Source organism: Phascolarctos cinereus, unplaced genomic scaffold, assembly GCF_003287225.1.
Source record: "Phascolarctos cinereus isolate Bilbo 61053 unplaced genomic scaffold, phaCin_HiC Scaffold_726;HRSCAF=1367, whole genome shotgun sequence".
Taxonomy (NCBI): Eukaryota; Metazoa; Chordata; class Mammalia; order Diprotodontia; family Phascolarctidae; genus Phascolarctos; species Phascolarctos cinereus.
This window is the reverse complement of record NW_027556098.1, coordinates 411773683-411788090: the sequence shown is the minus strand read 5'-3', so window position 1 is coordinate 411788090 and position 14408 is coordinate 411773683. Positions and strand designations below refer to the sequence as shown.

The 14408-nt window shown below is 53.7% G+C and overlaps 1 protein-coding gene across 1 annotated transcript; it reads right to left on the bottom strand.

Annotated features, from left to right (window-relative positions):
- Nucleotides 1–3788: 3788 nt before the first annotated feature.
- On the bottom strand, nucleotides 3789–11463 carry FBXO46 (F-box protein 46). Its single transcript, XM_020979805.1, has 2 exons — nucleotides 11366–11463; nucleotides 3789–6773 (listed from the first exon to the last, which is right to left on the bottom strand). The coding sequence occupies exon 2, from the start codon at nucleotides 6700–6702 to the stop codon at nucleotides 4813–4815; it is 1890 nt and encodes a 629-aa protein (XP_020835464.1). The 5' UTR covers nucleotides 6703–6773; nucleotides 11366–11463; the 3' UTR covers nucleotides 3789–4812.
- Between the last annotated feature and the right edge of the window lie 2945 nt (nucleotides 11464–14408).

Sequence of the window (14408 nt, the reverse complement as noted above, 5' to 3'; positions counted from 1 at the left end):
TGAACTCAGGCCTTCCTGACTCCAGGTCAAATACTCTATCCACTGCAGACCACCTGTCTGCATATGTTTATGCGAACATAAAAGCACTGTTACTGTGGAATGATCACCAGATTTGAAGACAGAGGACCTGGATTGAAATCATGCCTCTGTCCCCTACTACATGTGTGACCACAGAGCAAGCCACTTCAATTCTCTGGGGCTTGGTCTCCTCTTTCATAAAAATAAGGGCTTGTTCAGCTCTAAACCAATGGACCTAGGGTGCATTATCTAGTTTCTCTTCCATAGGAAAGCCCTTCAAATACTTGAAGACCGCGACCAAATGTCCCTGGAGGGTGAAACAGTCCCACTTCCTTCAGCTTCATGAGCCTTGACCGTTCTAAACCATTCTGGCAACCACCTTGCTTGCCCTTTTCTGGTGACTTTATTTTAGGATCCTGGATCTGAAGGTGGGAAGCACCTCAGGGGCCATCTAGTTCAATTTCTTCATTTTATAGAAGAAACGGAGTTCTAGGGAATTTAATTGTCTTACCCAGGGTTGTCACTCCGGCAGAAAACATCAGAGGTGAGATTTGAATTCAGGTCCTCTGACTCTATAACCTGTGCTCTTTCCTCTGCCCTTCCTAAAATGTGGCCCTTTTTTTTCTTTTTGATGAGGCAATCAAGAGTTAATTAAGTGACTTGCTCAGGGTCACACAGCTGTTAAGTGTCAAACGTCTGAGGCCAAATTTGAACTAAAGTCCTTCTGACTCCAAGGCAGTAGCTCTATCCACTGCGCCAGCTAGCTGCCCCTAAAATCCAGCTTCTTTAGCAGCCAAAGGGTAAACTGTGGTTTGACCATATTGCAAAACATAGCAGGGCACCACCTTTTTTTTTTTAAACCAGATTTGTTATTTCACTGGTATGGGGAATTCCTGATGAGAACTCCCTACACCAATGCAGGGTAGTATTTGCTGTGTGTGTGTATGTGTATGTATATATGTATGTGTATACACACACACACATATCTTCCCTTTAAACTGGCCATCTTGAAGGCCGTCACACACTTCCTTCTCTTGGAATGCCCTCTCTTCTCACCTTCACACCTTAGAATGCAGTTTCCTTCAATGCTCAGTTTAAATGGCATTTCCTACATAAGAACTTTCCTTCCTGATGTCCCATCCCCAGCGGCTTCCCCTGAAGTGCCTTTGTATTTATTTAACTTTGGATTTCGAGGCAGCTGGGTGGTCTGCACATCCGTGCTCAGGGCAACTGGAGTTTGAATCCTGCTTTTGAGGGCAGCTGCGGAATGCTGGCAAGTCCCTTAATCTTCGCTGGCTTCAGCTCCATTGTTTGAACAAAGTGGGCAACTGCAGCATCTACCTCTCCGGTTTCGGTGAGGATCAAATGACCACTTTGTACACCTTGAAACGCTACATAGATGTTGGCTGTTACATATAACAGTTCTAATTGACTTAGCTCTTATATTTTTAATTTATAACATTTTGGGTTTAGTTTTCTGCGGGCACAGTCTCCCCCTACAGCATTTACGCTCCTTGAAAGCAGAGGCTTCCATTTTATATCTTTGGATATCCAGTGTCTACCAAAATGCTGGCAGACAGTAGGTGCCTAGTAAATTTGAGTTGACTGATTTGTATGGGGAACACAGGCTAATAAAAACTTCAAATCTTTTACAGAGGTTGGGCTAGAAAATCTGGCCACAGCACTGACATTTTACAGTCATCAAGATGAGGGCAGCTACTCAGTCTTATCCACAGGGTACAGAATCTGAAACTTTCTTAGACCCTAAACATCAGTTGTTTGACCTTGGGAGGCTCTCAGAAATCACGCCACCCAGAAGCTGATGTTAATGTTATTTTTCAGGGATGTCCTACTCTTCATGACCCCATTTGGGGTTTTCTTGGCAAAGGTCCTGGAGTGGTTTGCCATTTCCTCCTCCAGTTCACTTGTACCAAACTGAGGTAAACAGAATTAAGTGACTTGCCCAGGGTCACACAGCTCGTAAGTGACATGTGTTGTGACTACATTGTGGGGCTCCAGGCTGAGGCAGAACGTCCACTCTTGGGGTGCAGTCCAGGACACTTGCTGGAAGAGATGCCCTCTGCTGTGGCTTCCAGACATGTGTCGGACACTGGATTTGAACTCATGTCCTCCAGACTCCAAGGCCAGAGCTCTATCCACTGCGACATCTAGCTGCCCGTTGCCTATGACTTCTTCAAATAACTCAATCCTGCCTTTGATACTTGTTAATAATGTGACCATGGACAAGTGAGTTAATTGGAGCCTATTTCTTAGGTAGCTGTAAGCCCTAGTTCAGTGTGTTGCTGTGAGGGTCAGATGAGGTCCATCTAACCTTTAAATGCTATACCTCTGTCATTATCAAAAGCTCCTGGTTCTGGCTGTAGTCTTCCTGGATTCCCCTAGTTAGCAATAATCTTCCCCTAGGGAGCACCAGCAAAGGACAGTGAAAACAGTCAGAGAACTTCCTTCCAGCTCCAGCCCTGGCCCTTATCATCTATCTCTATGGCCTTGGGCAAGTCACAGGATGGCAGAATTTGAAACAAAAAGGTAACTCCAAAGTCATCCTGTTCAAGCCCCTCATTTTAGGGACAAAAACACTTGGGCGTAGAAAGAGTCAATGCTCTCCCCCACGGGCATGTAAGAGAGTTAGGTGGAAGAGGCTAGATTCAAACCGAGGTTCCCCAAATTTCAGCCCAATGCCTTCTACTCTACCATGATGCCAATGTCACTTCTCAGGCCTGAGCCTTGGGATCCTCATCTGTAAAGTGAAGGCCACTGGACCGGAAGCCCGCTCAAGGACCCTCCTACTACCTCTGCAACAATGATCTGCTGACTGCACACAGCCCTCAGTTTCATTCAGTTGTTTTTTAGTTGTGTCTAACTCTCTGTGACCCCATTTGGAGTTTTCTTTGCAGAGATACTGGAGTGGCTTCCCATTTCCTCCTCCAGCTCATTTTATAGATGAGGAAACTGAGGCAAACAGGGTGAAGTGACTTGTCCAGGGTCACACAGCTAGTATCTGAGGTCATATTTTTAACTCAAGAAGGTGAGTCTTCCTGTCTCCAGGCCTAGTACTCTATCCACTGAGCCACCTAGCTGCCCTCTGTTCACACCTTTCTAACACACCTGTGATGTATTACAGTCATCAGTTTTGGTGTCTTCTCTCTCTGGGCTAGCCTGTGAGTGCCAGGGCAGACGTGGTGTGTTATCTACACTGTATATTCTCCAGGGCCCAGTACCGGGGGGGGGGGGGGGGGGGGGGGGGGGGGGGTCATTCCCCTAGCACATGCTCAGTACATATCTGAATGAACTACCGAAGGTCCCCTGATACACGGTATATCCTTGGTAACTCAGGGGCCATTGTAAAAGGGAAGGAAAGCCCGAGGTTTGCCATCAGAGGACCTGGCTTTAAATGTTGGCTCTGCTAATTACAGAGCCTGTGTGACCTGAAACGAGGTTCTTGTACTCTCTAAGCCTCTGCTGTCTGTCTCTCTCTCAGCGCAGACTGCAGCATTAACCATCAGACCGGGTCCCTGTGCTGGGGAAGGCACATCTGAAGGTGACTGTGAGATTTTCAAAGTCTGTGATAATAACAGCTTTATGGAAAGAACATGTCATTTGAAGTCGATGATTTGTAGCTCTAAATTCTAAGACCCTACTAGTTAAAATGTGGATGATGGTCTTGTTAACTTCCCAACCCAAACTGGTCCTCCGGACGCCTCCCCACTCCAGCTCCCACTCCCTGAACACAGACCAGCCCAGGCCCAGACTTATAAATAGCTGCTTTATAGAAAGGGCCGATTCCCAAACCGGCCAGACTGCCACACATTAGAAGCATTCAGAACCACAAAGATGTAAAAACAAACAAAAAACCCACCACAAAACAAATAAACAAAAACAAAATTAGACTGTCCCAGATTGGATTCCCAGCTTCCCCAAGAAACCCAGGAGTCTGTTTTTCTTCTGGGAGCCAAGTGGAGGTGAGCCTAGCCCTGCAAAGAGAGCACCAGAGCCCCCCAGAGTTTGCTCTGAGTTGAAGTGGGAAACCCAGAAATTCCAAGCCAGGTTCCCACCACTCTCAGAAAGGATTCACAGCTTTGGGATTGGGGGTTGCTTTAAATTGTGGGGTGAGAAGCAAATGGATTCAAATCTTTAAAAAAAAATGTTTTTCCTTCTCCCTACTCCAAGGAAGAGGCAGGGGAGATTATGGATGAGGCAGATTTGGGAGAAGATGCTGCTAATGTCTCTTCCAGAGACTGGAGAGAAACATGAAGGGGGAATGGGGGAGGGGGGTAGAGAGAAGGAACTAGAGGTCTGGAGACTGTCCAGGAGCGTGGACAGGAGGGACAGTGAAGGTAACAAGCAGTCTAGGGGAGGGGGCACTGGGGATTCAAGAGAAATGACGGTGAGGACTGGAGGAGATGGACAGATGGGGATATGTCGGGGTGTTGGACAAGGCCTCAGTCTACTCTCTGCTGGCAGGGCCCTTGTGGGGAGAGACTGAAAGGGGACAGGGCCCTGGCTCATACCCCAGCACCATCCCCACCTGGTGAGGCCAGATCAGAGGAGGAGAGGAGGAGAGGGGGCTGAGATGAAGACCACATATTACTGAGATGCCTTCTCCATTCCCGGGCCCAAAACACCTTAGGGAGAGCAGACTGTCCACAGGGCTTAAGTGACAAAGCCGATCAAAGGGGGTGTCTCTGGCAGGCTCCTCGTTCCCGGTTTGATCGGCTACCGCTCGGCGGAGGGGCTGGGAGGGGGGGGCGGGCACTCCCTCCCCCTCCCCCCCCTTCACCTGGCGTCCTCGCGGCCGGGCCGGGAGCCTGCCAGCGTGTGGCAGGGCAGCACCCAGTTGTTGTCGTGCAGGCCCAGCCGGCAGCCCGGCGTGTCCTTGTCGGGCCGCCGGCAGCACATCCAGTAGGAGCGGCCGTACGGCAGGTCGTGGTGGTAGGGCTTGGGGTGCCAGCGGCACAGCGACACGTCCCCCTTCTCGTAGCACTTGCGGCACTGCTTGCAGGGGTCGTCCCGGTACAGCGGGTGGCGGCTCCAGCGGGAGTCCGTGGCCTGCACGCCGAACGTCTCGATGACGCACTTGAAGTAGTGGCAAGTGCACTTGAGGGCGGCCAGGGCGCGGGTGGGCAGGTAGCCGAAGATCTTCACCAGGACGTGGTCCGGCAGCAGCAGCATGTACTGGCGAGGCTCGAGTAGGCGCTGGATCTTGAAGCGGATCTCCAGGAAGTCATGCGAGACGTGGTGGTAGAGGCGGCACAGGGAGGCATCGGAGGCCCCGCCTGCCGTCTCAGGCTCTCCGCCTTCCGGCGTCGGGGCGGCCGGCGCCTCCGGGGCGGCCGGCGCCTCGGGCGCCGGCTCCCCGCGGGCTGGCAGCAGGAAGAGCTGGCCCGGGGGCGGGGGCTCCTCGGGGCTGACCGTCAGGCACACTGTCTCCTCCTTCACAGTCTTTGCACCGTCCTTGCCGAAGAAAACACACTCATCCACCACACCGGTGACCACCACGTCCACGTGGAAGCCTGCAGCGCCAGCTCCCCCGCACTCCCGGACCCCCGTGGGGGGCGGGGGCGGGGCCGGGGGCTTATCCCCAGCAGCTCTTTCCGGAGGCCCCTCGGAGCGGGTGGCTCCTGCGGCCTCCCCTTCGCCGGCCTCATCCGCCCGGGCCAGCAGGAAGTCCACGTTGCTGGGCAGGGCGTCCCGGGACGGGCTGATGAGCTGGTACAAGTCACAGGTGATCTTGTCCTGGGCCCGGCTACTGGGGCCCGGCCCTCCGGCGTATGCGCACCCTGGCCGGCCGCTGCAGCCCGCCCCTGGCTGGCTGCCTTCCGGAGAGCGGGGCTCACGGCCGCTGGAGATTCGAAAGGCGATGCGCACCTCGCCAGGTCCTCCGCTGCGGCCCCCGTCCCCTGTGTGCATCTCCTCCTTGCGAGGCCCATCTCGCTGGGCCTCAAAGTGGGCCACGGCCTCGGCCACACGACTGCAGTCGCCGCCTGGCCGTCGCTCCCCACCGGAGCCCCGGGCGCCCTGCTCGGCGGCTGACACGAACACAACGGGAGTGGGGGGCCCAGAGCGGGGGTAGCTCTGCAGGGCCAGAGCCGCCCTCTGCTCCACCAGGGCCACCATCTCGGCCACGGAGAGCAGGTCCACGTCCTCGGGGGCACCGGCAATTGTCTCACCAGGAGCAGGCAGCTGCTGGTCCTCCTCTCCCACGACATCAGGAGGCTTCCCGGGGCTGGGGCGGGGCTTGGTGGAGTCAAGGCAGCGGCGCCTCCGCTTGGCCTTGGAACTGTCACTGCCCCAGTGGCCCTTGACCTTCCCGGCGCTGGCCCGACTGGCACCACTACCGCACTGGTGGGCCACAAAAAAAGCCACCTTCTCCTTGGTGTTGCCTGGCTTGATGACATACCAGGTATCGAGCAGGACCCGGCCCTCTTCACCAGGGGCCGTGGAAAGCAGGGGAGCTGCGGGGGCTGCGGGGACTGGAGGCGTGTTCTCTGATCTGGCCAGCCCATCGCTGGTGCCGATGCTGCTACCACTCCCGGGCTCTGGGCAGGCAGGGGGAGGTGGGGGCTTTCGAGAGGAGGGGGCCGCGGAGCGGGGCTGATTCTGAGAATAGGTACCAAAGGGCCTTGGGCACCAGAGCTGCACTGGAGAGAGGCTGCTGGGGTCCATGGCTGTTGGGCCAGAGGAGTGTCACCACATGCTGAAGACCTGGCGGTGGAGATGAAGGCGCCCAGAGCCACCTGCGGAAGGGAAGACAGACAAAGGCATCTGCTAGATGCTGCAGAAAGAACCGATCTTTTTTTTTTTAAATTAAGAAACTGACTCCCAGTCTCAAAATTGGGAGAACTCACAATGTAGAACCTTAGAACATGGAACCCCTGAGCTGAGATGGACAAGCAGCAGCACAGTGTAAGGGGAACTATGCCATTTGGAGTTTGGGGGAGGGGTTCATCTTGTTTTGCCCCTTCCCTTTCCTTCTTTTGGGCCCCTGTTTATTAACGGTCCTAGGACACCTATGCTTGGGCTCACCTGGTGGTTCATGCTATAGGATTTCTAAGGGCTGTGTGGGGAGGCCAGACACCATAGTAATTTGGGGAGCTGACCAAATGATCATGCCACGTGAGGATGAGCTGAAGGAACTGGGAATGTGTCAGCTGGAGAAAAGAAGATTTGGGGGCTTCAGGGAGGGATGAATGTCTTTAGAAGAGGACCTGAATTTTCAGGCAAAGCAGCAGCTTTAGGCCAGATGGAACGAAAAGCTTTGAGAGCCATCCCAAAATGTGATAAATGGTCTGACAAGGGACAAAAATGCTTTCCCCTCTCTCTGGGGTTCTTCAGAAAGAGGTTGGGCACTTTGGGGGAGATGCTATAGACTGTGCCAGGAGGATCATCAGAACACACCGGACCCCAAGGATCAGAGATCTGGAGCTGGAAAGTGCCCTGAGGCACAGAGAGTAAAACACTGGCTCCAGAGGGGAAGGACTGCTTTGGCCAAATCACGAAACAAGTGGACTCTTAGGGCCCTCCTGCTTCCAGGGCCCCTTCCACTCCAACATGGACCCTTTGTCTCCTCAGCTCCTCCACACCCCCTCTTCTATAACCCTGTCTGGCTCACTGCACCCAGCACACTCCTCAAACACCCCGGCAAGAACTTGCAGCACTGCCCACAGCTATGGAGGCCGGGGCCCACTGGCCAGAAGGAACTGCAAGGAGAGGGAATACTTGTCAAGGCTCTCAGAGTTAGAATGGAGGGACCCAATAAGATAATGGGGTACAAACTCATGTGACACAGGAGGATCTTCCACATAGGCTCTTGTCCTGTCCAAATGGGCATAGCACCCCCCTGGGGCATGGGTCAGGCCTCTTCCTCCTGGCCCTATTTCCTCTGCCTTCATAACCCCTTCACCTTCCCTAACCCCCAACCTCAAAATTCAGACACCAAATAAATCCACCCCTCCCCCACAGTCCTTTCACCCAGACTCCTCTCCAATTGCAGGCAGATATACATCTACTGGGCAGAGCCCTGCGAGGTCATTCTAGAACCAATGCTTTATCTTATAGATGAGCAAACTGAGGCCCAGAGAGGCAATGACTCGCCCAAGGTTACACAGCTAGACAGCTGCAGGGACCAGGGCTCGCGACTCCAAATGTAGACCCCTTCCCAAGGCCCCCAGAAGGCCTACTGGTCCGCTCCCCCTCCCGACTCTGGGTAAGGTTCAGAGGGAATCCCGGAGCGTGGGAAGTCAGAGCGCATGCGCCAAGAGTGCTGGTTAGAGCAGGCCACGCCTCCCTCCTCGTTCTCCAGGCGCCCGGGCTCTCGTCCAGCCTTCCAGTGAAGGTAAGGCGAGAGGGAGGGGGGAAGGAAGGAAGGGTGGAAAGTAGAGCCATCCCGGGAGCCCGCGCCACCACACCCCCCCCGCCCCTTTGTTGACAGACTCGCGCATGACGGCGCGGCCCAATGAGAGGCCGCTGTTCGGGGCCATGCCCATATATGGATGGACATCGGCGAAGGGGCGGGGCCTGGAGACGTGGGGGATGGGAAGGTGTGCACCAGCTGGCCAGGGAGCGTCCTCCAGTTCCTAAGCCCGCACTCTCCCGTGCGGAGGGAGGGGGAAGGATTTACATCCTCCACGCGTCTTTCTTATCTAGGCTCCCTGAACTCCCCTACTCCCTCCACCCCACCCCTATCTTTCCCCCCTCCCCCGCCGTGGACAGGGCGGGATTTAAAGCTCCAGGCCCGCAATGAAACAGACACTCAAAAGGCAAAGTGAAGTGGGTGGAAACCCGGCGGGAAGAGTTAGAGGGGGAAGCCTGGAGCTGCCCCCAACCCCCTAGGAAATCGGGGGCCCCCATCTCTTCCAGGGCCCACCAACTATTCAAGCAGCGTCTCACTCCCTGGCAGGGGAAACGGGCCAGTGAGGGTGGAGGGTGGGCTCTAGAGCCGGGATCGAATCCCCCTGGCCCCCGGCTCTCCGGGCAGTGCCCAGAACACAGCAGGGGCCCCGAACACGTCGGACAGCTCCAGAGGGCAGGGGATGTGCTTGGGGTCACAAGGCCCTACCCCACTGCCACCGCACACGGCCTGGGCAGAGTCTAGGGGGAACCTGACTTCAAATCTCACTCCGGGCACCTACTAGTGCGAGACTCAGGGGAACTTAGTGACTTAGCCTCCACTCTAAAATCGAGTCACAATGCCAGAGACCAGGCCATGGAGTGTACTGTGAACCTTAGGGTGTTATACAAATGTCAGCTAGGATCTTTATCCTTAGACACCCTCTCCCACCACCCCCAGGAGCTGGGAGGAAAGCAAACTTCAGTTTGGGAAAGATACTCCTGCCTCCTCTAGCCGCTGGTGATTTCCTGTTCCTTACAGTATGGAGTCCAAGCTAGGATCACATTGATTCCGAAATACCTGAGTTTGCGTTCCACCACAGACACCACCCACTGGCTCTGTGCTCTAAACAGTCCACTTAACCTCTGGGCCTCGGTTTCCCCATCTGTAAAATGGGCATCATCATAATAATAATTATATCGGCCACTTCAGAGGATGATGGTGAGTCTCACATGAGATAATATCTGTAAAACACTTTGGAAACCTGAAAGTGCTACATAAACGTGAGCTGTCTGCTATTTACATTTTCAATGAAATTTTATTGACAAGCTGTTGTTATTGTTACTATCCTCCATAGCCCACAGGATAAAGGTCAAAATCGATTCAGTGCAATAATCATTTAAGTGCCTACTATGTGCCAGGCAGGTGAAGCTAACTTCTGAGTTTGGCATTCAAGGCTTCTATAACCAAGGTTCAACTTCTCTCTCCATCCTCAGGCCCATTTCCCAGCCCCTATCGCAGCCCTGAAGCCTGCCCAGTCAAGTAGTAAGTCCTTCAAGAAATACTTCCAGCCCTTTTTCCAGGAGCTGCTGAACACCACCAATGCAAATCCTTGGCACTCACGGTCTGCCTTATACAGCTACAGACTGGGAGCTCCCTGAGGACAAGGACCAGTTGTCATTCACTTCTTTTTTCCTTAACTTCTAAAGGGATTTACAGCCAAAGAGAGAAGCTTAGAATCAGAAAGTACTTACAATCTAGAACACTCAGACTGTGAAGCTCAGCCACAAGGCCTCCATTTTACAGATGAAAAAACTGAGGTCCAGAGGCAATGGAATTGCACCAGGGTCAAAGCAAATGTCTAAGGCCATCTATGCACCTCTACCCCTGCCCCACACACACAGAGCAGATGCCAGGGCACAGAGCTGGGGGTGTGCCTCCCACTTCAGGGCTCTTCACTACATCTTATGCTCAGGCACCCCTTCACTGGACCAAGGACATAGAGCCCCTTTATCCTTGGTCCCCAGATCTCATCTTGATGGGGCTCCTTAGGGACATGAAAGCCGAGAGGCTGATACCCAGATACAAGGCCCAGCTCTGATGGCAGAAATAAGCGACCTGGATCAGACCTGGCTGTCTCTTACTACCAGTCCTTTGTCTAGGAATAAAATTCCCTTTGCCCAGCCTTAATCTTGTGCCCTTCCCCTTTTGGGGATATCAGTTTCCCCAACTGTAAAATGAAGAGGCAGACAGTCTAAGGTGCTTCCCAGCTCTGACATTCCTCCCAGCTCAGATATTCCGGGTTCTAAAATCCTTTCCTGTTGCGACATGGCCTGTTGTTCCAAAGTCTCTCTCCACTCTGATATTCTCTGTTCTGTGGCCTCTCTCAGCCTTGATGTTCCATGTTCTAAGGTCAATCCAGGATCCGACATTCCCTGTTCTAAGATCCCTCCCAGCTCCGACACCCTGAAATATGGGGGCCCTCCAGGCTCTCTGGCTCTCCGGGTTCCCTGAACTCCCTGGGGATTCTGCAAGGAGGAATAATACCGATGGTCAGGCTGGTCCCAGACCAAGGATGGGGTGCTGATGGATGGTCCAGGGGACTTCGGGGTGGCTGAGGTTTCTGGGCGTCCAATGATCTCTGGAGCCACTAAGGGGCTTTGACTTCGTACAAACACACCTGCCCGCTCCTCTTACGGATGGGAAACTGAGGCCAAAGACGCCCGCTCCCCCCCCTGCACAGGTAGGGAAACTGAGGCCGGAGAGAGGCCAAACTGGGAGGGTGGTGGAAGGACTAGAAGAGGAGGCGGGACCACCGCCCCCCCCAGGGTCAAGACCCCTGGGCGGGGGCGGGGCAGGAACGAGGCCCCTTCCTCCCACCTGTCTCCCCTCCCCCCAGCTGCCCCGCCCCCCCGGCCCGGTCTCCGCGCGGGGACGCTCCCAGCGCCCGCCTGGGGCCTCCCCTGCCCGCCTCCCCCCGTCCCCCCTCCTCGGCCTTACCCGCTCCGGGCGCCCGCAGGTCGCTCCGCGCCAGGGAGTCCCCTACTCACTCACTCCACTCAATCCACTCACTCGCCCTCCTGCCTCCACTTCCGGGTTCTCGGCGCGGGGCACGCCGGGAGTTGTAGTTCGGCGCGGGGTCGGAGGGGACGGGAAGGGCGGAGGGGAGGGAGGGACTTCATTTCCCAGAAGGCCACTCTGTCGGGAAGATCGGAGACGCGGGGCCGAGATCTTCTATGGGAATTGTAGTCCCCGGGACGCCATTTTGGCCAGAATCTTCTCTCCCTTGGGACTTGGATTGTGAACACCACAGTGGGAAAAAGGACCAATGCCATTCCCCCTGGCCTTTCAGACCCAAGGACAGGGCTGTCAAATATGCACCAGGCACTATCCTAGGTGCTGAAAATAATAAGGCAAAAAATGAAGCAGGGCCTGTCATTCATTCTGTTGATAGACGGCTGTTGAAACCCGTCTAAATTCTGTATCCATGATCCTGTAATCCAGGTCTCCTGGACTTCCCTAACCGCACCTTGCTGTGCTCCACATACTGTGAAATCTAAGGACCCAGCCTTTCTTGCTTTTCCTTTGTACATGGCATTCCATCTCCCTGACACTGTCCCATCATGATAAAATACTCTCCCTCCTCTTCTCTGTCCCAGTTAAAATCACATCTTCTGCAAAAGGCCTTTTCCAATCCCCCTTAATGCATTAGTACCCTCCCTCTGAGATTACATTGATTTTTTCTGTATAGATGTTGTTTGTACAGAGTTGTCTTCATTATTAGACTGTAAACTCCTCAAGGGCAAGAACCGATTTACCTTTCTTCATAGCTCAGTATTTATCACAATGCCTGGCACAAAGTGCTTACTAAATACTTACTGATTGGACTATGAGTTCTTTTCACCCATCCACTCACATATTGCCTCTCTAGAATTATTTTAAATGTGTGTGTGTGTGTGTGTGTGTGTGTGTGTGTGATTTTTAGGGCTGCAAGGGAGCTTAAATAAGGATCATAGTGTGCAGAACCAAAATGATGAAACCAAGACCAAGATGGGAAAGGATTTGCCCAATTTTAAGCACAAGCCCTCATTTTACAAATGCAGAAAATGATTGTGGGGCTTGTGGAAGACAAGGCTTGGAAGAAAGAGGGCCATACTTGGGGTAAGGACCTGGGTGTTTGCATCTCATTTCTGCTATTTACCATCTTGTATGAACTTGGGTAAATTACTTCCCATCCCAACTCAGGTTTGCTTACTTCCAAACTGAATGGGGGTTAGATCGTCACCTCTAAGAATTCTCCCAGTTCTATATCCTATGATCCTCTATCCTTCACTGAAAGGGAACTCTCTACCTTGAGTATATTAGTTTAGTGTGTTAGATAGAGCCCCAGAGGACTCATGTTCTGGTCCTGAATTTGCCCCCCCCACCCCTCCCCTGCCCTCGACTGCTCTGTGCACAAGAGAGAGTCAGGCAGGTCAGACTACCACCACCTTGTCCATCATCTCTCCTCAGACCCTAAAGGAGGAAGCCCAGAACCCTGAGCTCAAGAACCTCTGGAATAGTCATGCTTCCGGCCCGGTGTTAAATGGTTCAGCACTGGGGCAGCTAGGTGGCGCAGTGAATAGAACTCTGGCCTTGGAGTCGGGAGAACTGGAGTTCAAATCCAGCCTCAAACACTTAACGCTTACTAGCTGTATGACTCTGGGCAAGTCACTTAACCCTGATTGCCTCACCAAAAAAAAAAAAAGTAAATGGTTCAGCATCAGAAACTGATATGATTGTATTAGTGGAAATTACATTAGAGAAGAGGTCACAGCATCTGCTTTGCTGCTGCTCCCTCAAGTACCTTGGGAACTTTCCATAGACTTGCAGCTGAGACTTTCCGTGTGTGTTGTCTTCCCCCCCCATTGAATGTGAGCTCTTTAAAAGCATGGACTCTTTTCTAGTTGTGCTTCTAGTGCTTTGCACATAGTAAGCGCTTAATGAATGTTTAATTCAGTCATTCATTCCAATGAGGTCACTTAATTTAAGGTCAATTTTCTTTGCCTCATTTCCCCATCTGCAAAACGAAGGAGTCGTCCCGTTCAGATCCTGAATTCTGAGCGATGAGAACTGAGAATCAGGATCAGAGCAGGGACTTGAATCGGATTGCTAACCCACCAAAGCGAAGCAGGCTCTCGTAAGCCTCAGACCCGGGCGGGACCGGTGCGCACCGTGGCTACAGTAACCGAGCAGGGGAGAGGCATCGGCCGGAGGAGCGTCTCTGGAAGCGAGGCCACGCCTCCCCCCAGGCCCCTAAGACTTCTGATTGGCTCCTGTGCTTATGGTCCCTCCTCGTATCTCTCTCCTCCCTCCCCCCCGCCCTTTTTGGGGCATCCCCCCAGATTGGCTCGTGCCCCCCCGGGGGCGCTGAAGTTCTTTTGGTCCAACGGCTGTCCTTCCACTTAGGGAAAGTAGTGGGCCTGGGAGCCTGCAGCCATGTCCTGATCCTCCCTGTGTCACCTGGAGCCAGTCCCTTGTCCCTCAACCCCAGTTACTGGGCCTCAGTTTCCCCATGTGTGAAACAGAAGGGGTAGCAGGCATGCCTGCTCTTGGGACTTTAGAAGTTGTGCAGGCCGACACCCCTCATTCTGAAGGCGGGAAAGCTACAAGGGAATGCCCCCAGCGGGGTTCTCGGCACTCCACCACGTGACCCTTCCCACAGGAGGACCCCCTCCCCGATTCCGCGGCCTCCACCCATCCAGTGCAGCCCCTTCATTCCCATGGATGGTTTGCTCCACCAGGCCCGAGCCATGATGGCCTTCCGGGACTGGGGAGGGGGAGGGGAACGAGAGAAGTACATCCACGTCTGCCTCGGTTTCCCCATGTGGAAAACCAGGGCCTACATGGCATCTACAAGCTCTCTTCTATTGGTGATGGAGGCCTTGAATGCCAGACTGAAGAACATGGTGGAAAGGACAGGAAAGGGGATTGGAAAGTGAGAGAGTCCCGTGAAGACAGTGGGAGGGAGTGGTGGGGCGCAGGGGGATCGGGAAGGGGAGGT